The 23,305-nt window shown below is 55.9% G+C and overlaps 1 protein-coding gene and 1 long non-coding RNA gene across 2 annotated transcripts; both read left to right on the top strand.

Annotated features, from left to right (window-relative positions):
• Window positions 1–212: 212 nt before the first annotated feature.
• LOC308187418 (small nuclear ribonucleoprotein E-like) lies at window positions 213–1,274 on the top strand (the record flags this gene model as incomplete). The annotated part of the gene is made up of 3 exons (XM_080609562.1): window positions 213–311; window positions 518–596; window positions 1,219–1,274. Coding segments are annotated over 3 exons (234 nt in total), but the record flags the coding sequence as incomplete, so codon positions are not given.
• An 11,008-nt stretch (window positions 1,275–12,282) lies between these two features.
• Window positions 12,283–14,150, top strand: LOC308187416. The gene is made up of 4 exons (XR_013944675.1): window positions 12,283–12,450; window positions 12,923–13,042; window positions 13,551–13,631; window positions 14,046–14,150. It is a non-coding gene; the product is annotated as an uncharacterized lncRNA (long non-coding RNA).
• Window positions 14,151–23,305: the final 9,155 nt, after the last annotated feature.

The raw sequence follows: 23,305 nt of genomic DNA, 5'->3' as shown, positions 1-23,305 counted from the left end.
TCAGCTGTCCTGGGTCTGTCCCCTCCCAGCTCCTGCTGCACCCCCAGCCTGCTCGCTGGCAGGACAGAGCGAGAAGCCGAAAAGTCCTTGGCCTGGTGTAAACACTGCTCTGCAACAATTAAAACATCAGCATGTTATCAGCGCTCTTCTCATCCTAATCCAAAACATAGCACCCTACCAGCTACTATGAGGAAAAATTAACTCTGTCCTAACTGGAACCAGGACAGTTGCAGTCGTGCCTGTTGCCACTGTCGAGGATCCAGGAGTGGCTTTACGAGCAAGTGAACATGCGGATAGAAGGCTGCATCATCATGAGTATCAGCACGACCCCGCGTTACGTCGTTAGTTTGTTTTCCCTCATTCACAATCCTATTTTCTCTTGTCAAGAAAAACTAGCACAAGGGAAAAAAAATTCGTACTTCTCTAACAATTAGTCTTCATTGTCCAGCCTGGGTCAGCAAAGCTGATGATGGTTTGTGTTGTTGCTGAACTAATTGCCACTGTTGCTGCTTTCTAGGGCTTTGACGAGTACATGAATTCGGTGCTGGACGACGCAGAGGAGATTCACTCCAAGACAAAATCAAGGAAACAGCTGGGTATGTCGTGTGTCTGTGCAACCCGAGTGACGCGCGGTCTGAAACCTGCCCGGGTGAGCCTTCTAGGTAGCAGCACTGAGAGGTACCAACCATGTGACGAGCCTTGATGTTGAAGTTCCGTGAGCAATTACTGGCTACATCTCTGTCCCTGATGAGTTTTGAGCTGCTGATTTTGCTGGATGAAGGAGAATCTGTCCCTGCCTGAGGCCAGTTCTGGTCTTTGAAACGTGTAATACCAGGCGGCCTGCACTGGCTGGAGGAGTCTGGTCACAGCTCCTTTCAGCTGCATCTAAAGCCGGTGGCCCTGGGCGATTCTCACACTTGCTGTGATCTCTGAGTCAAAGCCGGGAGCCACGGTAGCGGCAGTGTTTATTTACCACCTGCTGGTGGACAGAAGCAACGATGTGCGCCCAGTGCTGGGGTTTTCAGCAGGGAGAGCGTGCTGCTGGAACGGGGACGGTGGCTGGCGTGGGACTTGTGAGTGTGGGGCAGCTGGCAGGAACAGGACTCTGCGTGATGGGCAAAACCCTGCTCAACCACACAAAATACTTTCTGAAAACATGAGATTATTCTCGGATTCTGGGCTCTCTCTAATCCCCTCTTTCCCTTCTCTTTGCTGCAGGCCGGATCATGTTAAAAGGGGACAACATCACTCTTCCACAGAGCGTTTCTAAGTAGAATTTGCCATCCTTAGAACAAAGGTGGCTGCCGTGCTGCGGAGTGACTGAGTGCCAGGGGAACGCGGCCCGCTGGTAGATAGGAAGTTGGGGTAGATAGTAACTGGGGTTGCATGCTGAGGACAAAAGTCCTTCCTTTGTGGGAGAGAGTTTTTTGTAGCTTGAAACAATACGTGATGTATTTCACAAATAAACATTTTTCACATTAACTGTAAATGTAAACCACTAATCTGCTTGTTTTCAGTCTCTTCCTTCCGTGAATGGAGAAGGAGGAGAAATATAGAAGCGTGGGCTTTTCGTTTAGCTGTGGATCTGATAAGTTTCGATAACGCTATGTGCTTTCTTGACCATTACATCTGCATTATGTGGCCAGGGTGGACTCGTTCAGGGCACGGAAGCCCCACACAGTCCTTGAGCTAGCAGGGTGCTAAGGAGGGTGTTGGAGATTTTGCATGCAATTGCAGCCCTTTGTTGCCGCAGTGACAGGTTCCTCAGATTCTTTCTAAACAGGGTTTAGCTTGTTGAGAATCTTTTTGGGAGTGTTTATTGTGGATCAATCGGTAAGAGTATCTTAGTGGGCCTGTGAGGGATTTGGGGCTGTGGTGCAGTAACCCAGCGTTTACAAGTGTTACTGCTATGCATGCTTGTCAAATAACATCTCCAGATCAGAGAGTGAGAGCGGGCAACTGGTTTGGATTAAATCTGTCACTTCTTGCTGCTTTGGACAGAGCCTGTAGATTAAACCCATGTGCTGTTCAATAAGCTGGGGTATCAGATGTGTCGGTTGGGTGTTTATCATTTGATTTATTTTTTTTATCCGTTTGGAGATCTGTCTGTTCTATTTAAGTTTCCCCAAGAGAGCTGAGTTGCTTGGTGCATCGACCAAAGATAAGTTCCCTGGCTGACTTGGGACAACCAGTCCCCTCATTTTCTGATCACAAAAGAAAAAAAAAAAAAACAAAGAAGAAAAATTTTGACTGTAACTGTAACTCAGAAACTAAGATTACCTGAATGGAGAGAAATGAATTTTGATGCACAGGCTGTGCTACAAATCTGTTAATCAGCATTCAGTTTTTCAAAACTTCCATTTGTGTATCATCATCGTGAAAATTAATAAATTCAAAGTGGGAGATCCTTTCCTGAAAGGGAAGGACAGAAATACGAGTCTTGCTGTGGGGCCTACCCAGCGCAGTTCTGCCGCTCCGAGAAGTAATACGTCAGGAGTGTCAAAGCAGACGTTCACTTGCCCTGCCCTACCCTGCTGCTCCTCAGCCCTTGCTCAGGCCTTTTGGGCCATCTGGCCGTCCGTCTGGCCGTCTATCCATCCATCTGGCTGTCTGTCCGTCCGTCTGGCCCTCTGTCCCTCCGTCCCACCGCCCTGCCCCGTCCCTGCCGTCTCCCTAGGGAAGCAAAGAGTCCCTGGGCTGCCTTCAGGGGGGAGGTTCTGCTCAGGAAATTAAAGCTTCCCCCTTAACGGGCGCCTTGCGAGTTATTTTGAGTTCCAACCTTCTGCCTTCCTTTCGTAGCAGTGCCTCTGAGGGGTGCGCTGTAAGGTAGCCGTCATCTGGCGCGCTGCTCCTGCGTTTCCCAAAGGAACTGCCTTCGGGATCTGACTAACTCTGGATGCACGCGGTTGTCACCTTAATTTCTCTGTTAGTTTGCTGAAAACAACCCGCTTGGGTGACCTTGGTGTTTGTTTCTTAAACCTTGGATCGAGGAGGTCTCTGTTTCCTTATGCTGATGTTCACGATGAAAGTGCAGAAGGGATGCTTACTGTTGCCCGGGTCAGTCCTGTTGCCAGGATGGGAATGTTTAGCCTACCGGCCCTCTGGTGCTGTTAGGCTGCACTCGGAGTGTGAGCTCTGGGCCTTATTTCGAAAAGACTGCGTTATTTGAGTGTACAAACCCGAGATATTCTGCGGATAGGTGATTCTCAAAGCACGTCAGAACCACCACTGTGGCGTGTCCTGGAGTCGGACGCACGTTTGACTGATCAGGCGGAGCAGGTGAATTGAATTTGTTGCTGGATGGCGAGGTGTTCTGGGGGAAGAGCTAGTCTAAGGAAAACTTCCTCTTACTGCCCCTTCCCATCTCAAATGGCCACTGCCTGGGGAAATTGCTTCTTTATGACATTAACTACAACGTTACAGTGAGGATGAGGAATCATCATTACTCCCATAGTTATTTGCTGCCAAGCCGCAGCGTTGATTTCAGAGACTTAAAAAAAAAAAAAGGAAAAGAAAGGAAGTATGTATTCTTTCACATACTCTCTTTTCCCTGAGAGTAAAGGTTGTAGCTTCTGCAGTACCCTTCCTCTGGAAACGATTCCCAGTGCCTGCTCAGACACTGGGGAGGAAAATGACAGAGAGAACAATGGAGGAGAGCCACCCGATACAAAGAAAGGAAAAAAGGGGTTATGGATGAACGGAAAGCCACTACATAAAAAATTGGTGCTATCTAAAAATTGGTTAACGGTTTGGGACCTGCAGGTGCTGCCTACACGTGCGTGTGTTGCAGTCGTGCCTGTTGCCACTGCGCAAAATGGAGAGAGCTTCTTTGTCGAATGCAGCATGTTAAAGCATGCGCCATTGCCTGGAAGAAATGCACGGCCTTCCCTCGTGTGGGACTTCTTCCCCATTGATCTGTGGTTTACCTGAAGGTTTACCATAACCTACATAAGTTTCAAAAGCAAGCAAGCAACCAACCAAAAAACAACACCAACATTAAAGAGTGGCAAGGCAGATGCTCATCTGGGGACTCTGACTCATCGGTGACATCACCAAGCAAAGCATTGTGAGCGCTTCGGGTCGGGGCTGCTGTGGCGAGCCTCGCAGCCGGGAGGGAGAGCAGGTACGGTTCGCCTCTGGCGGGTCTGTGTCAGCCCTCTGCCCTGGTGGCTTCGTTAGCAGTGAGAGTTTGACTGCTGTGTTCCCAGCTTTCGCTTCTGCACCGACCGTGTGGCAGAGCCCGCAAGCTGCTTCCTCAGCTGGAAGAGGAAGAGGAGTGACCTCAACTGTGCCGAGGTAAAGCAGAACCGTTGAAAAGATTTGTCAAAGATGCGGGTTGTACCAGCGCAGCCGCTGCAGCTGCAGCAGGTCCTGGAGCATTGCAGAAGCTAGAGAGGGGTTTCTTTGTGAAAAGAATGCTGTAAAAGTGTTTTCACGCCAGAAATTAGGACAAGCGCCTCTGTTGTTTGGATATCCTCTATTGACCTGGCACACTGGCATTACAGCATACCTGGCACACTCTTTGTATTGTTGGTTAAAAAAAAAAAAAAGTGTTTTAGGGCAGGCCAAAAACCTGCCTTGGCACTTCCACATCGCAGCAGTGCTTGCAGGCCGTGCATCCTGGATGCCAGGTGTCCTGGTTCCAGTTAGGACAGAGTTAAGTAGCTCATAGTAGCTGGTAGGGTGCTATGTTTTGGATTAGGATGAGAAGAGCGCTGATAACATGCTGATGTTTTAATTGCTGCAGAGCAGTGTTTACACCAGGCCAAGGACTTTTCGGCTTCTCGCTCTGTCCTGCCAGCGAGCAGGCTGGGGGTGCAGCAGGAGCTGGGAGGGGACAGACCCAGGACAGCTGACCCAAACCGGCCAAAGGGGTATTCCATACCATCTGGCGTCATGCTAAACAATATATAGGGGTGGCTGGCCGGGGTGGGGGGGCCGGCTGCTCGGGAATAGGCTGGGCATCGGTCAGCGGGTGGTGAGCAATTGCATTGTGCATCACTTGTTTCTTACACATTATTATTGTTAATACTATTATCATTATCACTATTATTATTATTATTGTTATTATTATATTCCTTATATTCCTTATATTATTATATTCCTGTCTTAATAAACTGTCTTTATCTCAACTCACCGGCTTCACTTTCCCGTTTCTCTCCCCCATCCCAGAGAGGGAGGGGGGAGGGTGAGCGAACGGCTGTGTGGTGTTTAGCTGCCAGCCGGGTTAAACCACAACACCAGGCCAGGATCTAAATCCGATGGTGCTGTTGGTAACGTGAAGTTCAGGAAGCTCTTCTGGGTTTTTCTGCTCTTCCATGTGGATTTTTGCCCTGTGAAGGTGGTGTACTGAGCTCTTTTCTTACCAACAAATAGGTTTAAAAGCAGTTACAGTTTAACATCTACATGCTTGGGTGTTATTAACACAGCATTGCATACTGAGCTGGTGCTTGGTAGGAGAAAACATAAATCTTACCTGGGAAACTCGGACACTCTCAACTACATACTGCTATGAAGAAACTCAGCTGTAAGAGTGCCCTTAATTAACACATCACCAGAGCTATTGTGCTACTGACGGTTGAAGGCACCTTTTTCCAACGCTGTCTTATTGGAAGTCGATACAGACTGGCAGTATGCAGTTGGTTCCCATCTTCTGCTCCAGCAGAAGTCCTATTTTAATTAACCAGCAGGTCCCTCTGAGTGGCTTTGCTAAAACTCCTGCAGTAGGAAGTATCCTACGAGAGCCAAGTTACTAAACTGATGTGTGGTTTTCCCTTAATCCCCTCACCCCTGACTTTCTAGCTCCTGACGACACTGCCAACGTGTGCAGTGCTAGGTGCCAGCTGCCATGGTTTATATGTACTGTAAAATTAGTGATTTGGGACTTGTGAGCACTGAGAACAGGTTAGCAATTGCTTAAGAGCTTTACTTTCTCGTTCTGCTAATGCACATGAAATTCTTCAGGAACTGCAGCACAAGAACCGTCTTGCACAGGATCTCTGGAAGCAGGAAATAGCCGCTCTGTGGACCTCTCTCTTCCTTTGATATGTTAAGGGCTCTTTAGAAGAGCAGAAGATGGAGCAGCTCTTCCTGGGAGGGAGAACGGGGCTATTCGCAGCTCGTTCCAGTGGTCCCAGGTGTCTCATGGTTGTGACATTTGTGGCTGGGGGAGACCGCTCAGTCGAGTCATTGGTCACCTCCTGGCTTTGCAGAACACAGACTTTCAGAGTAAAGGTGTCGCTGTCGCTCTGGGCCTGGGAGATGGGCGAAACATCTTAGGCTTGAAACTGATTCTCTGCAGAGTGGCGTGCTCAGATCTGAGCACATCGTCTTGGCCTGTTCTGTGCTTCGACCATGGGAAGATGAATGGTTTACCTATGCACCGTTAAATATAATTTGACACCTAGCACACAACACTTTCAGCCCGTGGGGTGCTTTAACAAGCAGGTAAATCAGCGGGGACTGTTTTGCAGCCAGGGCGATGCTGGGTGATTAAAAAGCAGGGTCAGAGCAAGGAGTTTATGGTGTTCTTTCTTGCTTGTCATCCGACTGTCCGCTTACACTGTTCTAAAAAAAAACAAAACAAAAAATCCGAAACGGGGTAAGCATCTTTAATATCTTTATTATAAATGGAAGGCACAAAACAGGCCAGCAACAGAGACTGTCCAAGAGAAATACTTTATGCTTTATAAACAAACAAGAAAGTACCCTTAGGTAGGTGTGATAATCCTTCTCTAATGCATTCTTTGGAGTGCAAAAATATTTTGTTCCCTTCTTGCTCTTCTCTCCAGGACAAAGGCAGAATAGCCAACTGGAAAGTTAGACCAGGGAGGTCAGTTTGTTCCATACTGAGAAAGACAAGCCTGTAAAACAAACCAGACAGATTTTCTTTGGACTATTTATCTTCCTTCAGCAAAGGCATGGTTTATGATACTTGTTGGCATGTATTTCCAGACCCCCAGCTACCGTGACTGTAGTGCATCTGTAATTCTTTTGTACAAAAAGAGTTCAAAATCTCGTAACGCAAAAACTTTACTAGCACCCTGGAGAAAAAAGAAATCTAAAAATCTTGCCAACTTCAATTACAGACCTGCTGAGTGCACCAGAGTTACTCATTTTTATTCAGGCTTTCAGGGGCTAGTTCAGTTGGTTTCTGTTCAGCACTTGGATCGCCATATTGGCAGATGTCAGTTAAAAAAAAAAAAAAAAAGCTTTTGAGATCTTTTTTAAAATGAGACTGCTTTTATGGCATTTAGGGCTGTGAGGTATCCTTGGTTTTTGCTTTCTTCCCATTCCTTAGACCAGATCCGTTCATATCCTGAACAGCGTTCTGGGTCTCTTCAGGAAAATGGAAGGCAACAAGCAAAATGATGAGCTCCTTGGGCATTCAAAAGAGCTCAGTCTGGAAAAGATTTCAAGTCCAACTTCCATGCTAAGGAGCACCAGTAATTTTTAGAAGTAGATGCAGAGGAACCTGCATGGCACTAAGTGTGTTTCTGAAGGTGCTAAAGGTCAGAAGTGACGATTCCTGTCGATACTAAAGAAGAGAAGGAAACCTTGCACTTAACTTCTGTTTTTATTCCCTTTGTCAAGCAGTCAAAACCAATACCTAATATGAGAACCCAACTTTTCCTCTCTTTACTTTAGATTTGGGAAAATTCCCTGCCAAAAAAATATTTCCTGGAAAATTCACTAGTGTTTGTGTGAGTAAAAGGTTCCAACCTTTTATTATTAATTTGTAAGAACTATTTCATCCGCTTTTGTCCAGAAGAGTCCGAAATAATTTGCACAGAAATGTGCAGCATTTTAATGAAAGGATTCAGAATCACTCTAATTTGAACTTTATCTGGTCTGGTTGCAGGTTTTATGACATTTAGTGTCTTAAAAAAAAAAAAATCAAAATATCTGACTTCACATCAGAAAAAAAAAACCTGCTTGCGGCTAAATAAAATCTGTTGCAGCTCTGGTCATTGAAAAATCATTGGCTGTTAAATTGGACCTAAGTCATCTTTTCTAACCTTTCATGATCTTGCAGCAATGGATGATGACGGATATATGGATTAGGGAACAGCACGTGATGGCAAACCTGCGGTATTTGCTACAGCGCAGAAAGAAAACAAATTGCTTCCAAAAAATCAAACTAATTCAAAATTCTTGGTATCATGCAGCCATGCCACTGGCAAAGTGAGCATTGCCCTGCCTCTCAAAGCTTGCTGTATCCTTGGTCTGCTGTCTTCCTGCTGTTAATTGATTGCAACTCTACGTGTCTGATCAGGGCTACGAGTTGTTCTCGATATGGATACCATACAACATATACTGTGCACGCTTGTGTGTATAGATATGTTTATCCTGTATGCATGTACATATGTATGCATATTTGTGTGTTGGCCCCCAGATCATTCATGTTATAAAGCATTGGCCTCGAAGGCATACTCATCAAAATATTTTGTAGATCCTCCATTTTTTTCTAGCTCCCTCAAAATGAGAGAGTTTTTACGCGCTCTCTGCATCAAAAAGGCAAAAATTCTGATTTCCACTGTCGCTCTCGCTAACTTTCTATCACTCACTCCTCGTGTGTGTCTAAACACATATGTGTGTATGCGTATGCACATTTGTGTATTTATATGCACTGGTGCATTTTTTGCTGTACAGGTAATAAAGACGGGGAAAGGTTTTTGTCTTTTCTTAATAGGTGAAGAAATCTTGAAGACCAGAGATTGGAACATACTGAATTTTAAATTAAAAAAAAAAAAAAAAAGTTAAATTGTCCGGCTGTGGAAGATGGATCCTCATTTTTGCAGCCACTTTGAATCACGAGTTCATCTCTAAATGCGCTGTTTTTTTTTGTTTTTGTTTTGTTTTGTTGGGTTTTTTTTTTTTGGTTTTTATTTTTTGAAGAGCTAACTAACCCTGGCTGTCTCCAGTCTGAGAGAGTATTCAAATGGACTTGCTTCCTCCATTAGTTATAAGCTGTTTAAAAGCACATCCTATGTTTGAATTGTGGATGAGAGGCTCCCTTGGCAAAGTGAGGAGGCAAATTCTTCCTACCCCTTTATCATTAATTCACGGATTCAGTGTTGGTTCGGCCTCCAGGAGAAGTTCACTGGAAGTCTTTGAAGATCGATAACTTTGCTGAGGTTGTCCAGGTAGGTGAACTCGAAGACCCACAGTGACTGGAACATGCTATTTAACGCGTCATACTGCGTTCTGTAGCAGTTACTGGTAGCCATAGTTGATCATTGCCTTGCACGTATGATCAGGTGTTTTTTTAAGAAGTGACTCCATTTTCAGGCTTTTTTTTTCCATTTTTTTCACGAAGGGGTAGAGTAGGAGGAGGAAGCAGAATGGTCTTTGGTTAACGTGATAACCAGATAGATTCTGAAGTCTGATAGATTCTGGGCCCCATAGGACCCACCCCTGTGACCCCCGGAGGGCCCCCGGGCGCAGCATAGAACCCACCCCGGTGACCTGTGGTGCTTGTACACAGTGCACTGAGCTGCTTGTACACAGTAGGGGCTTGCATTTGGGGGGGTGTTGGGAGCTGCTTGTACAATATAGGGATCTGCATCTGGAGGGGGTTGGGAGCTGCTTGTACACCTTTGGGACTTGCATCTGGGGGGTGCTTCGGAGCTGCTTGTACACTGTAGGGTCCTGCCTTGTGCAGGGTTTGTAGCTGCTTCTACACCTTTGGGGTCTGCAGCTGGGGGGGGGGGGGGGTGACAGGTGCTTGTCTGCTGTAGGTGGCCACGTTGGGGGAGTTGGGAGCTGCTTGTACACTGTAAGGGTCTGGGTCTTGGGGGGGGTTGCGGCTGTTTGTACACCTTTGGGGCCTGCCTCTGGGGAGGGTGGGGAGTTGCTTGTATGCCTTTGGGGCCTGTGTTTGGGGGGGGGGTTGGAGTCTGTGCCGGGGGGGTTGGGAGCTGCTTGTACACTCTAGGGTCCTCTGGCGGGCTTTGGGGCCTCCCTTTGAGGGGGGTGGTGGGAGCTGGTTGTACACCTTTGGGGCCTGCGTCTGGGGGGTTGGGGCTGGGGCCGGGACCTGGGGCCTGCATCTGGGTGGGGTGGGGTCCAGTTCATGGGGGGGGGGGGGTTGGGAGCTGCTTGTGGACAGTTGGGGTCTGCATCCAGGTGTGGATAGGGTAAGGGGATAGGTAAGAGGATAGGTAAGGGGATCGAGGTTGTGGGAATAAAAATATTTTTGCACAGTTACATCGTTTAGAGGGAAGGAAGGTGGTATTGAGATATGCTCACAGTGATAAGAAAGCTTAACAGACAACCTTGTAAAATGCAGACAACCAGAATCCTTAGAGCAATTGGGTAGAAATCACGGTGTAAGAAACATTACCACCTCAAAGAGGAAAACAGTCAAGAAAAAAAGAAAATTGACTTGTAACAGGCCAGCAGCTGTGTATTTTCTGTGAAGCACCGGATAGATTGTGAACCTGGATTACCCAGTCAATGGGGAAACAGGGGAGGGTCCCGGTCATCAAGAGGAAAAAAAAAAATGTATATAAACTGTGTTAGGGAACTAGTAGGTGGCTTGTGGGACGCCTGCCATTGCAATCGTGAATAAAAATGCTACTTCACTGAGATCCTTGCCTGAGCCTATGGTATTGGTTACAGAGTGTTTCTAACAAGGTGTTAGGGTTTTAAGGTTTCTTTTTTTTAAGGTTAACGTGATAAGCAGCTAGATTGTGAATTCAATTGTAGCAACCTGAGGCAGTAGCACGGACGTTTTTGAGGCTGTACTATATTTTCCTTGTTGGTTTCCTTTTGGTTACAGGGAGACAACTGTTCCTTCCGCCACTGCGAAGCTGCTCTGGGGAACGAGACGGTCTGCACGCTGTGGCAGGAGGGTCGTTGTTTCAGGAATGTCTGCCTGAATGATTCAGACACATGGAAATTGATGTGAGTGCCTAAAGATGTGTTCTCAAAATAAATCAACAAAAGCATTTTTCAGTGCCGTAGGTGTGCTGATTGTGCTTTTGCAGGACAGATTCATTTGCTTTGAAATGACACTGGTTTCTGTTACCAGGAGAGGGGGTGGGAGGAAGGAGAGGGAAATAAAATCAATGCCTTAGGTACGTCTTAGCAAGATTTTCTTTTATTAGATGCCGACAGTATTTTCTCAACAGATGCAGAATAACTGCTAACTAGACTGCTAAAACCTGCTGGAGCAGGGGGGTAATAAACAGGCTGTACTAGCCTCCTGAGAGCAGGCTTGATAATGATCTATCAGGTCTCTTGTGTCCCGGAGTCCTTCAGATAATGCTGTTCTAGCTGCCTGGGCTAGGAAGCAGTGGGGAAAGTTAAAGGTGCAGAAGAACGACGTCTCCAAGAAGTAGTTCTGGATAGAGTTAACCTAGGCAATTTAAGATGTTCTTTTTCCCTCTGAATAATCCTAGTATAATCCTAGGTGTATTAGTTTAACCCACCCTAAACTGATGTCTGAGAGTGCCTGTCTTCTCAAACTGAATGATGACAAAGCTAAACGTGCATAGTGGTTACAGCTTCTGCAAACTTTGTGAATATGCCCGGAAATACTATACTTGAGTGATAAACTGACCTTTGGAATGATGTTTCAGCACTGTATTGTGACAGCCCTATCGCTGTCGTGACCTGGAACTGTGCATCTCTTTGCAAACCTTAGGTGCATGTTATCACGAGCTTGTCTTTCTTTCTGTCTTCAGAAAAAGCGCAGTGAGATTCCCTGCTACTGGGAGAAGCAGCCAGTAGGCTGTCAGAAAGCCAACTGTGCTTTTCATCACGCAAAGGGACGTTACATCGATGGAGTCTTCGTTAGAGTGAGTTTAGGTCCTTTTTCTTTAAGTATTGAGGAATTAATTTTGAATATTCCTTAGTGGGTGCCAATACTGTAGGAGACATCAGGTACCCGTTCATTTGTGAGTGCAGGAAAAGGTCTGCAGTCCTAGGTGGTCAGCTAAACCGAGTGTCCTGCTGGTGTACTGCTGGTATTTGTTTTCTGCTTTCATGCTCAGCTTCTCTCTGCTTTGTGTGATATTTGCCTTGCAGTTTGCTTTCTGTTGTTTCATCTTCTGCTGGGTGGCAGGGAGATGTGTTGTTGTTTGAAGGCAAGTCATTGTTCACGGTGTAAACAGTGGCGGGATGGGCAAAAGGAGATGCTGCATTCATTGCCTGTGCAGGTTATCTGCCTTACCTACCAATGCTCTTCGTGCATTGTGGCCAAAGTTTTAAACTGCCATGTTACTGATGATCCTCCTCTTCCTCTAGCTACACTGCCAAGTGTATCAAATCACGATGATTTGAAAGTGGCTCAGATGTCACTGCAGCAAAACAAACTTTCTGTCCAGTCCAATGCCTCTCCATAGCTAAGGGGGGTGACGAAAGTGGAAAACTCGGAAAATGTCCCAAGCCCTACACACCCTCCAGTTGTAATCAATGCTGCAGATGATGATGAAGATGACGATGGTGAGCATGCTTTGGTTCTTGGAAGGACTTTGTGCTGTAAATGAATGTATAAATCACAGATGAGCTGAGGTCTGACTAGCGATAGGGCAGGCAGTCTGGTCAGCTCGCTGGTGGCTTTGTCTGGCGGTCAGTGGACAGAACCTGAAATGCTGGAGGAAAGCTTAGAACCACTCTTGGCTTTAGCTGGTCTGTTGTGTAAAGCTCTATGTGAAAGTAGGAGGGAAATTCCTTTTTCTTCTGTCTGAAGAGTAATATGTTGTGTAGTAGTTAAAGCTGCAGAGAGAATCTAGAGTCCGAGATGTTTTGTCCTAGTGTAGTCTCCTTACGAGTTCATCAGGTCAGCGTAGCTGTATTAAAAAAAAAGAAAAAAAAAGCTTTTTTATATGAGCCATGGACTGGAGTGTCATCGCATGAGCTACATAATCATGAACAATCTGGTCTATGCATAGCTGAACAGATTTTTCCCCTTCAGACCAGCTTTCTGAGGCAGGAGAAGAAACTAAAACTCCCATCCAGCAACCAGCTGAGGAAGGCCAAAATGGATTACGGATGATTTCCACTCGGAAAGCCAGTGCTACTACTGCTAAGCAAGGTATTCCGGCACCTGTAGTAGGATAAATCGGAAGGAGAACTTGCCAATGAACTCGAAAGCAATGTGGCGTAAAAACACAACAGAATGTAGGGGTGCTGAATGGACTCGGTTATTTCCATGATCTCATTTCTCCCTAATAGCATCATGTGCCCATTGGGTCAGAAAGTTGAACTGCTTTTCTTTCCTTTTGGAGAACAAAACAGGGCCACAGCATGGAGTTTAAATGGCTGCACGTGCAGCCTGGCAACCACTGTTGAAAGCCATATCTAACGATAGAGGGATCTAATATCGTGTCAATGGATTAAAATTAAAACTACAATTTTTACCCTGAAGGGGGAAAGGAGGGGCAAAATGCCATTGATTCTACGGTTCTTTCAGTTGTGAGGAGTGTTGACGGGGTTTATTGTAAATGCTTCTGAAAGTTCCTGAGCACTAAGAAGCCTGAGGATCTGTGGTCCTCAGTGAGTGCCTCTAAGCCTTAGTCTCATTAAGTGTTTTCTGTTTTCAGAGGACGGTCTGAATTTTGGAATAAAAACACTTGAAGAAATCAAATCGCAGAAAATGAAGGAAAAAACTAAGAGACACGGTGGTGAGTTAATATTCCCTACTTTCTTACCCTGTTCACCTTCATCCCGTTTGACGTTCTTTTTTAAAAAAGAAATTCTTCCAGTAATACCGGGTAGCTGGCTATGCTTTGGTGAATCCAACTATTTGCCAAAGAAGTGAAATTTGATTGGCTTCAGAATGGCAGGTGATGGTGGCTGGGAGCTGCTTGAGGGAGAGACTTCCATTTTTAGCTGGGGGCATCGAGCAACCTGATTCTCAGCCAGCTGGTATTCTAGATGGGAATTGCAAGGGCAACCAGAGGCAAATTAGTCACCTCTCTTATTTACATGCTCTGGTCACTGTATGTTTGACAGTAACGGATAATTAAAGTTCTGTGTTCTTTGCGATAGTTTGTTATGTTTGGTAAACTTCCTTATGTTTTGCTTGCTCTGAACAGAAGGTCCTTCAAGATCTTCTCTTCCTCCCGTCGATTCTATGATTTTTCCTGCTCCGGAAAAGGAAAATGTCCGGGCAGGGGTGAGAACTGTGACGCCGTCTACAGAGGAAGGTAATAATTAATGCTTTTGTTTTGATTTCATTCCTCCTAAACTGGAAGGTTAAAACAGGAGCTCCGGAGCTCCCGGGGTCCCGCCAGGGGTCACCGGGGTGGGTCCTCGGGGGCACCTGGGGGCTTGCCGGGGGTCACCGGGGTTTGTACTCGGGGGCGCCTGGGGCTTGCCGGGGGTCACCGGGGTGGGTGCTCGGGGGCGCCTGGGGTCCCGGCGGGGGTCACCGGGGTGGGTCCTCGGGGGCGCCCGGGGGCTTGCCCGTGGTTACTGGGGTGGGTCCTAGGGGGCGCCCGGGGTTTTCCAGGGGTCACCGGTATGGGTCCTTGGGGGTGCCCGGGGGCTTGCCGGGGGTCACCGGGGTGGGTCCTCGGGGACGCACGTGGGCTTGCCGCGGGTCACCAGCGTGGATCCAAGGGGGTGCCCGGGTGCTTGCCGGGGGTCACCGGGGTGGGTCATTGGAGGCGGCCGGGGGCTTGCCGGGGGTCACCGGGGTGGGTCCTCGGGGGCGCCCATGGTCCCGCCGGGGGTCACCGGGGTGGGTCCTCGGAGACGCCCGGGGGCTTGCCATAGGTCACCGGGGAGGGTACTCGGGGGCGCCCAGGGTCCCGCCGGGGTTTACCGGAGTGGGTCCTAGGGGGCACCTGGGGCTTGGCGGGGCTCACCGGGGTGGGTCCTCAGAGGCGCCCGGGGGCTTGGCGGGGGTCACCGGGGAGGGTCCTCGGAGGCGCCCGGGGGCTTGCCGGGGGTCACCGGGATTGGGTCCTCGGGGGCGCCCGGGGGCTTGCCGGGGGTCACCGGGGTGGGTCCTCGGGGCTCCTGGGGTGCCGCCGGGGGTCACCGGGGTGCGTCCTTGGGGGCTCCCGGGGGCCTGCCGGGGGTCACCGGGGTGGGTCCTCGGGGGCTCTCGGGGCCTTGTCGGCGGTCACCGGGGTATGTCCTCGGGGGCGCCCCGGGGCTTGTTGGGGGTCTCCGGGGTGGGTCCTCGGGGGCACCAGGGGTCCCTCTGGGGGTCACCGGGGTGGGTCCTCGGGGGCGCCAGGGGTCCCTCCGGGGGTCACCGGGGTGGGTCCTCGGGGGCGCCCGGGGACTTGCCATGGGTCACCGGGGTGGGTCCTCCGGGGCGCCCAGGGTCCCGCCGGGGGTCACCGGGGTGGGTCCTCGGGGGCGCCCGGGGTCCCTCCGGGGGTCACCTGGATAGGTCCTCAGGGGCGCCTGGGGTTTGCCGGGGGTCACCAGGGTAGGTCCTCTGGGGCGTCCGGGTGCTTGCCGGGGGTCACCGGGGTGGGTCCTCGGGGGCGCCCGGGGGATTGCCGGGGGTAACCGGGGTGGGTCCACAGAGGTGCCCGGGGGCTTGCCGGGGGTCACCGGGGTGGGTCCTCGGGGGTGCCCAGGGTCCCACCAGATGTCAGCAGGAGTGGGTCCTCGGGGGCGCTCGCGGTCCCGCCGGGGGTCACCGGGGTTGGTATTCGGCGGCGCCTGGGGGCTTGCCGGGGGTGACTGGGGTGGGTCCTCGGGGGCCCCCGGGGTCCCACCGGGGGTCACCGGGGTGGGTCCTCGGGGGCACCCGGGGCTTGCCGGGGGTCACCGGGGTGGGTCCTCGGGGGCGCCCGGGGGCTTGCCGGGGGTCACCGGGGTGGGTCCTCGGGGCTCCTGGGGTGCCGCCGGGGGTCACCGGGGTGCGTCCTTGGGGGCTCCCGGGGGCCTGCCGGGGGTCACCGGGGTGGGTCCTCGGGGGCTCTCGGGGCCTTGTCGGCGGTCACCGGGGTATGTCCTCGGGGGCGCCCCGGGGCTTGTTGGGGGTCTCCGGGGTGGGTCCTCGGGGGCACCAGGGGTCCCTCCGGGGGTCACCGGGGTGGGTCCTCGGGGGCGCCAGGGGTCCCTCCGGGGGTCACCGGGGTGGGTCCTCGGGGGCGCCCGGGGACTTGCCATGGGTCACCGGGGTGGGTCCTCCGGGGCGCCCAGGGTCCCGCCGGGGGTCACCGGGGTGGGTCCTCGGGGGCGCCCGGGGTCCCTCCGGGGGTCACCTGGATAGGTCCTCAGGGGCGCCTGGGGTTTGCCGGGGGTCACCAGGGTAGGTCCTCTGGGGCGTCCGGGTGCTTGCCGGGGGTCACCGGGGTGGGTCCTCGGGGGCGCCCGGGGGATTGCCGGGGGTAACCGGGGTGGGTCCACAGAGGTGCCCGGGGGCTTGCCGGGGGTCACCGGGGTGGGTCCTCGGGGGTGCCCAGGGTCCCACCAGATGTCAGCAGGAGTGGGTCCTCGGGGGCGCTCGCGGTCCCGCCGGGGGTCACCGGGGTTGGTATTCGGCGGCGCCTGGGGGCTTGCTGGGGGTGACTGGGGTGGGTCCTCGGGGGCCCCCGGGGTCCCACCGGGGGTCACCGGGGTGGGTCCTTGGGGGCACCCGGGGCTTGCCGGGGGTCACCGGGGTGGGTCCTCGGGGGCGCCCGGGGGCTTCCCGGGGGTCACGGGGGTGGATCATCCGGGGCGCCCGGGGGCTTCCCGGGTGTCACCGGGGTGGGTCCTCAGGGGCTCCCGGGGTCCCACCAGGGTTCACTGGGGTGGGTCCTTGGGGGCGCCCGGGGCTTGCCGGGGGTCACCGGGGTGGGTCCTCGGGGGCACCTGGGGGCTTGCCGTGGGTCACTGGGGTGGGTTCTCGGGGGCTCCCAGGGGCTTGCTGGGGGTCAGCGGGGTGGGTCCTCGGGGGCGCCCAGGGTCCCACCAGATGTCAGCGGGGGAGGGTCCTCCGGGGCGCTCGGGGTCCCACCGGGGGTCACTGGGGTTGGTACTCGGGTTCGCCTGGGGGCTTGGGGGGTGACTGTGGTGGGTCCTCGGGGGCGCCCGGGGTCCCACCGGGGGTCACCAGGGTGGGTCCTTGGGGTCACCGGGGTCCCGCCGGGGGTCACTGGGGTGAGTCCTCGGAGGCGCCCAGGGGCTTCAAGGGGGTCACTGGGGTGGGCCCTCGGGGGCGCCCGGAGGCTTGCCAGGGGTCAACGGGGTGGGTCCTCGGGGGCGCCCGGGGTCCCGCCGGGGGTCTCCAGGGTGGGTACTCGGGGGCGCCCGGGGGCTTGCCATAGGTCACCGGGGAGGGTCCTCGGGGGCGCCCGGGGGCTTGCCAGGGGTCACCGGGGAGGGTACTCGGGGTCGCCCGGGGGCTTGCCGGTGGTCACTGGTGTGGGTCGACGGGGGCGCCTGGGGTCCCGCCGGGGGTCACCGGGGTGGGTCCTCGGAGGCAGCTGGGGGTTTGCAGGGGGTCACCGGGGTGGGTCCTCTAAGGCGCCCGGGGGCTTGGCGGGGGTCACCGGAGTGGGTCCTCGGGGGCGCCCGGGGTGCCCCCGGGGGTCACCGGGGTGGGTCCTTGGGGGCTCCCGGGGGCCTGCCGGGGGTCACCGGGGTGGGTCCTCGGGGGCGCCCGGGGGCTTGCCCGTGGTTACCGGGGTGGGTTCTAGGGGGCGCCCGCGGGCATGTCGGGGGTCCCCGGGGTGGGTCCTCGGGGGCACCCAGGGGCTTGTCGGGGGTCTCCGGGGTGGGTCCTCGGAGGCGCCAGGGGTCCCTCCGGGGGTCACCTTGTTGGGTCCTCGGGGGCGCCCGGGGACTTGCCATGGGTCACCGGGGTGGGTCCTCCGGGGCGCCCAGGGTCCCGCCGGGGGTCACCGGTGTGGGTCCTCGGGGGCGCCCGGGGTCCCTCCGGGGGTCACCGGGATAGGTCCTCAGGGGCGCCCGGGGTTTGCCGGGGGTCACCAGGGTAGGTCCTCTGGGGCGTCCAGGGGCTTGCCGGGGGTCACTGGGATGGGTCCTCGGGGACGCCCGGGGGATTGCCGGGGGTAACCGGGGTGGGCCCACGGAGGTGCCCGGGGGCTTGCCTGGGGTCACCGGGGTGGTTCCCGGTGACTCCAGAGAATCCACTGGCACCACTGGGGACCCACCCCGGTGACCCCAGAGAGTCCACTGGCAGCACTGGGGACCCACCCCGGACACTCCAGAGAGTCTACAGGCACCACTGCGGACCCACCCCGGTGACTCCAGAGAGACATCTGGAACCTATGTGGACCCACCCCGGTGACTCCAGAGAGTCCACTTGCACCACTGGGGACCCACCCATGTGACCCCAGAGAGTGCACTGGCACCACAGGGTACCCACCCCGTTTACTCCAGAGAGTCCACTGGCACCTCTGGGGACCCACCCCGGTGACTCCAGAGAGTCCACTGGCACCACGGGGGACCCACCCTGGTGACAAAAGAGAGTGCACTAGCACCAAAGGGGACCCACCCCGGTGACTTCAGAGAGTCCACTTGCACCACTGGGGACCCACCCCGGTGGCTCCAGAGAGTCCACTTGCACCACTGGGGACCCACCCAGGTCACTCCAGAGAGTCCACTTGCGTCACGAGGGACGCACCCCGGTGACTCCAGACAGTCCATTGGCACCACTGGGGACCCACCGTGTTGACTCCAGAGAGTCCACTGGCACCACTGGGGACCCACCACGGTGACTCCAGAGAGTCCACTGCCACCACTTGGGACCCACCCCGGTGACTTCAGAGAATCCACTTGAACCACTGGGGACCGGCCACGGTGACTCCAGAGAGTCGACTGGCACCACTGCGGACCCACCCCGGTGACTCCAGAGAGTCCACTTGCACCACTGGGGACCCACCCAGGTGACTCCAGAGAGTCCACTTGCATCACGATGGACCCACACAGGTGACTCCAGAGAGTCCAGTTGCATCACGAGGGACCCACCCTGTTGACTCCAGAGAGTCTCCTGGCACCACTGGGGACCCACCCCGGTGACAAAAGAGAGTCCAGTTACATCACTGTGGACCCACCCCGCTGACTCCAGAGAGTCCACTGGCAGAACTGGGGACCCACCCTGGTGACTCCACTGGCACTACTAGCACCACTGGAGACCCACCCCGGTGACTCCAGAGAGTCCATTTGCACCACTGGGGACCCACCCCGGTGACTCCAGAGAGTCCATTTGCACCACTGGGGACCCACCCCGGTGACTCCAGAGAGTCCACTGGCACCACCGGGGACCCAGCCTGGTGGCTCCAGAGAGTGCACTGGCGCCACAGGAGACCCACTCCGGTGACTCCAGAGAGTGCACTGGCGCCACCGGGGACCCTCCCTGGCGACTCCAGAGAGTGCACTTGCGCAACTGGGGACGTACAACGGTGACTCCAGAGAGTGCACTGGCACCACTGGGGACGCACCGCCGTGACTCCAGAGCGTGCACTGGCGCCATTGGGTACGCACCGCCGTGACTCCAGAGAGTGCACTGGTACCACAGGGGATGCACCCGGGCGACTCCAGAGAGTGCACTGGCACCACCGGGGATGCACCCCTGGCGACTCCAGAGAGTGCACTGGCACCACCGGAGATGCACTCCGGTGACTCCAGAGAGTGCACTGGCACCACTGGGGATGCACCCCGGAGACTCCAAAGAGTGCAGTGGCATCACCGGGGATGCACCCGGGTGACTCCAGAGAGTGCACTGGCGCCACCGGGGACCCACCCAGGTGACTCCAGAGAGTGCACTGGCACCACCGGGGACCCTCCCTGGCGACTCCAGGGAGTGCACTGGTGCCCCTGGGGACCCACCCCGGCGACTCCAGAGAGTGCACTGGCACCCCTTGGGACGCACCCCGGTGACTCCAGAGGGTGCACTGGCGCCACTGGGGACGCACCGCGGTGACTCCAGAGAGTGCACTGGCTCCACTGGGGACGCACCCCGGTGACTCCAGAGAGTGCCCTGGCGTTACTGGGGACGCACCGCGGTGAGTCCAGAGTGTGCCCTGGCGCCACTGGGGACGCAGCGCCGTGACTCCAGAGAGTGCCCTGGCGCCACTGGGGACGCAGCGCTGTGACTCCAGAGAGTGCCCTGGCGACACTGGGGACGCACCCCGGTGACTCCAGAGAGTGCCCTGGCGCCACCGGGGATGCACCCGGGCGACTCCAGAGAGTGCACTGGCGCCACTGGGGACGCACCGCGGTGAGTCCAGAGAGTGCACTGGCGCCCCTGGGGACGCACACCGGTGACTGCAGAGAGTGCACTGGCACCACCGGGGATGCACCCCGGTGACTCCAGAGAGTACACTGGCGCCACCGGGGACCCAGCCCGGTGACTCTGGAGAGTGCACTGGTGCCACTGGGGACGCACTCCGGTGACTCCAGAGAGTGCACTGGCGCCCCTGGGGACGCACACCAGTGACTCCAGAGAGTGCACTGGCACCACCGGGGATGCACCCTGGTGACTCCAGAGAGTGCACTGGCACCACCGGGGATGCACCCGGGCGACTCCAGAGAGTGCACTGGCAAAACCGGGGACCCACCCCGGTCATTCCAGAGAGTGCACTGGGGCCACCGGGGACCCACCCCGGTGACTCCAGAGAGTGCACTGGCGCCCCTGGGGACCCACTCCGGTGATTCCAGAGAGTGCACTGGCGCCACTGGGGACCCAGCCTTGTGACTCCAGAGAGTGCACTGGCACCACCGGGGACTGACCCCGGTGACTACAGAGAGTGCACTGGCGCCACCGGGGACCCTCCCTGGCGATTCCAGAGAGTGCACTTGCGCAACTGGGGACGTACAACGGTGACTCCAGAGAGTGCACTGGCACCACTGGGGACGCACCGCCGTGACTCCAGAGCGTGCACTGGCGCCATTGGGTACGCACCGCCGTGACTCCAGAGAGTGCACTGGTACCACAGGGGATGCACCCGGGCGACTCCAAAGAGTGCACTGGCACCACCGGTGTTGTACCCTGGCGACTCCAGAGAGTGCACTGGCGCCCCTTGGGACGCACCCCGGTGACTCCAGAGGGTGCACTGGCGCCACTGGGGACGCACCACGGTGACTCCAGAGAGTGCACTGGCGCCACTGGGGACGCACCGCCGTAACTCCAGAGAGTGCCCTGGCGACACTGGGGACGCACCCCGGTGACTCCAGAGAGTGCCCTGGCGCCACCGGGGATGCACCCGGGCGACTCCAGAGAGTGCACTGGCGCCACTGGGGACGCTCCGCGGTGAGTCCAGAGAGTGCACTGGCGCCCCTGGGGACGCACACCGGTGACTGCAGAGAGTGCACTGGCACCGCCGGGGATGCACCCCGGTGACTCCAGAGAGTGCACTGGCGCCACCGGGGACCCAGCCCGGTGACTCTGGAGAGTGCACTGGTGCCACTGGGGACGCACCCCGGTGACTCCAGAGCGTGCACTGGCACCAGTGGGGACGCACCGCCGTGACACCAGAGCGTGCACTGGCTCCACTTGGGACGCACCGCCGTGACTCCAGAGAGTGCACTGGCACCAAAGGGGATGCACCCCCGGAGACTCCACAGAGTGCCCTGGCACCACCTGGGATGCACAACCGGTGACTCCAGAGAGTGCACTGGCGCCCCTGGGGACGCACACCGGTGACTCCAGAGAGTGCACTGGCACCACCGGGGATGCACCCTGGTGACTCCAGAGAGTGCACTGGCACCACCGGGGATGCACCCCGGTGACTCCAGAGAGTGCACTGGCGCCCCTGGGGACCCACTCCGGTGATTCCAGAGAGTGCACTGGCGCCACTGGGGACCCAGCCTTGTGACTCCAGAGAGTGCACTGGCGCCACCGGGGACCGACCCCGGTGACTACAGAGAGTGCACTGGTGCCACCGGGGACCCTCCCGGGCGACTCCAGAGAGTGCACTTGCGCCACTGGGGACGTACACCGGTGACTCCAGAGAGTGCACTGGCACCACTGGGGATGCATCCCTGTGACTCCAGAGAGTGCACTGGCACCACTGGAGATCCACCCCGGTGACTCCAGAGAGTGCACTGGCACCACTGGGGATGCACCCCGGTGACTCCAGAGTGCACTGGCACCACCGGGGATGCACCCTGGTGATTCCAGAGAGTGCACTGGCGCCACAGGGGACCCACCCCGGCGACTCCAGAGAGTGCACTGGCGCCACCCGGGACCCACCCCGGTGACTCCAGAGAGTGCACTGGAACCACCGGGAACGCACCCGGGCGACTCCAGAGAGTGCACTGGCACCATCGGGGACCGACCCCGGTGACTCCAGAGAGTGCACTGGCGCCACCCGGGACCCACCCCGGTGATTCCAGAGAGTGCACTGGCGCCACCGGGGACCCACCCCGGTGACTCCAGAGAGTGCACTGGTGCCACAGGGGACCCACCCAGGTTACTCCAGAGAGTGCACTGGCGCCACCGTAGACGCACCCCGGTGACTCCAGAGAGTGCACTGGCACCACCGGGGACCCTCCCGGTGACTCCAGAGAGTGCCCTGGCGCCCCTGGTAATGCACACCGGCGACTCCACAGAGTGCCCTGGCGCCCCTGGGGAGGCACCCCGGTGACTCCAGAGCATGCCCTGGCGCCACTGGGAACGCACCCCGGCGACTCCAGGGAGTGCCTTCGCGCCACTGGGGACGCAGCGCCGTGACTCCAGAGAGCGCCCTGGCGCCACTCGGGACGCACCCCGGTGACTCCTGAGAGTGCCCTGGCGCCCCTGGGGACGCACCTCGGCGACTCCAGAAAGTGCCCTGGCGCCCCTGGGGACGAACCCCGGTGACTCCAGAGAGTGCACTGGCGCCCCTGGGGACGCGCCCCGGCGACTCCAGATAGTGCACTGGAGCCCCTGGGGACACACCCCGGCGACTCCAGAGAGTGCACAAGCGCACCTGGGGACGCAACCCGGCGACTCCAGAGAGTGCACTGGCACCACCGGGGATGCACCACCGTGACTCCAGAGAGTGCACTGGCAGCACCGGTGATGCACCCCCGGTGACGCCAGAGAGTGCACTGGCACCACTGGGGATGCACGCCGGAGACTCAAAAGAGTGCAGTGGCACCTCCGGGGATGAACCCCGGTGACTCCAGAGAGTGAACTGGAACCACCGGGAACGAACCCGGGCGACTCCAGAGAGTGCACTGGCACCACTGGGGACCGACCCCGGTGACTCCAGAGAGTGCACTGGCGCCACCCGGGACCCAGCCCGGTGACTCCAGAGAGTACACTGACGCCACCGGGGACGCACTCCGGTGACTCCAGAGAGTGCACTGGCGCCACCGGGGACCCACCAGGGTGACTCCAGAGAGTGCAATGGCGCCCCTGGGGACCCTCCCGGGCGACTCCAGGGAGTGCACT

The sequence above is a fragment of the Anser brachyrhynchus genome (assembly GCF_964034855.1).
Source record: "Anser brachyrhynchus genome assembly, contig: SCAFFOLD_200, whole genome shotgun sequence".
NCBI lineage: Eukaryota > Metazoa > Chordata > Aves > Anseriformes > Anatidae > Anser > Anser brachyrhynchus.
Note: the sequence above shows the minus strand (reverse complement) of the source record. Positions and strands in the feature narration are given on the sequence as shown.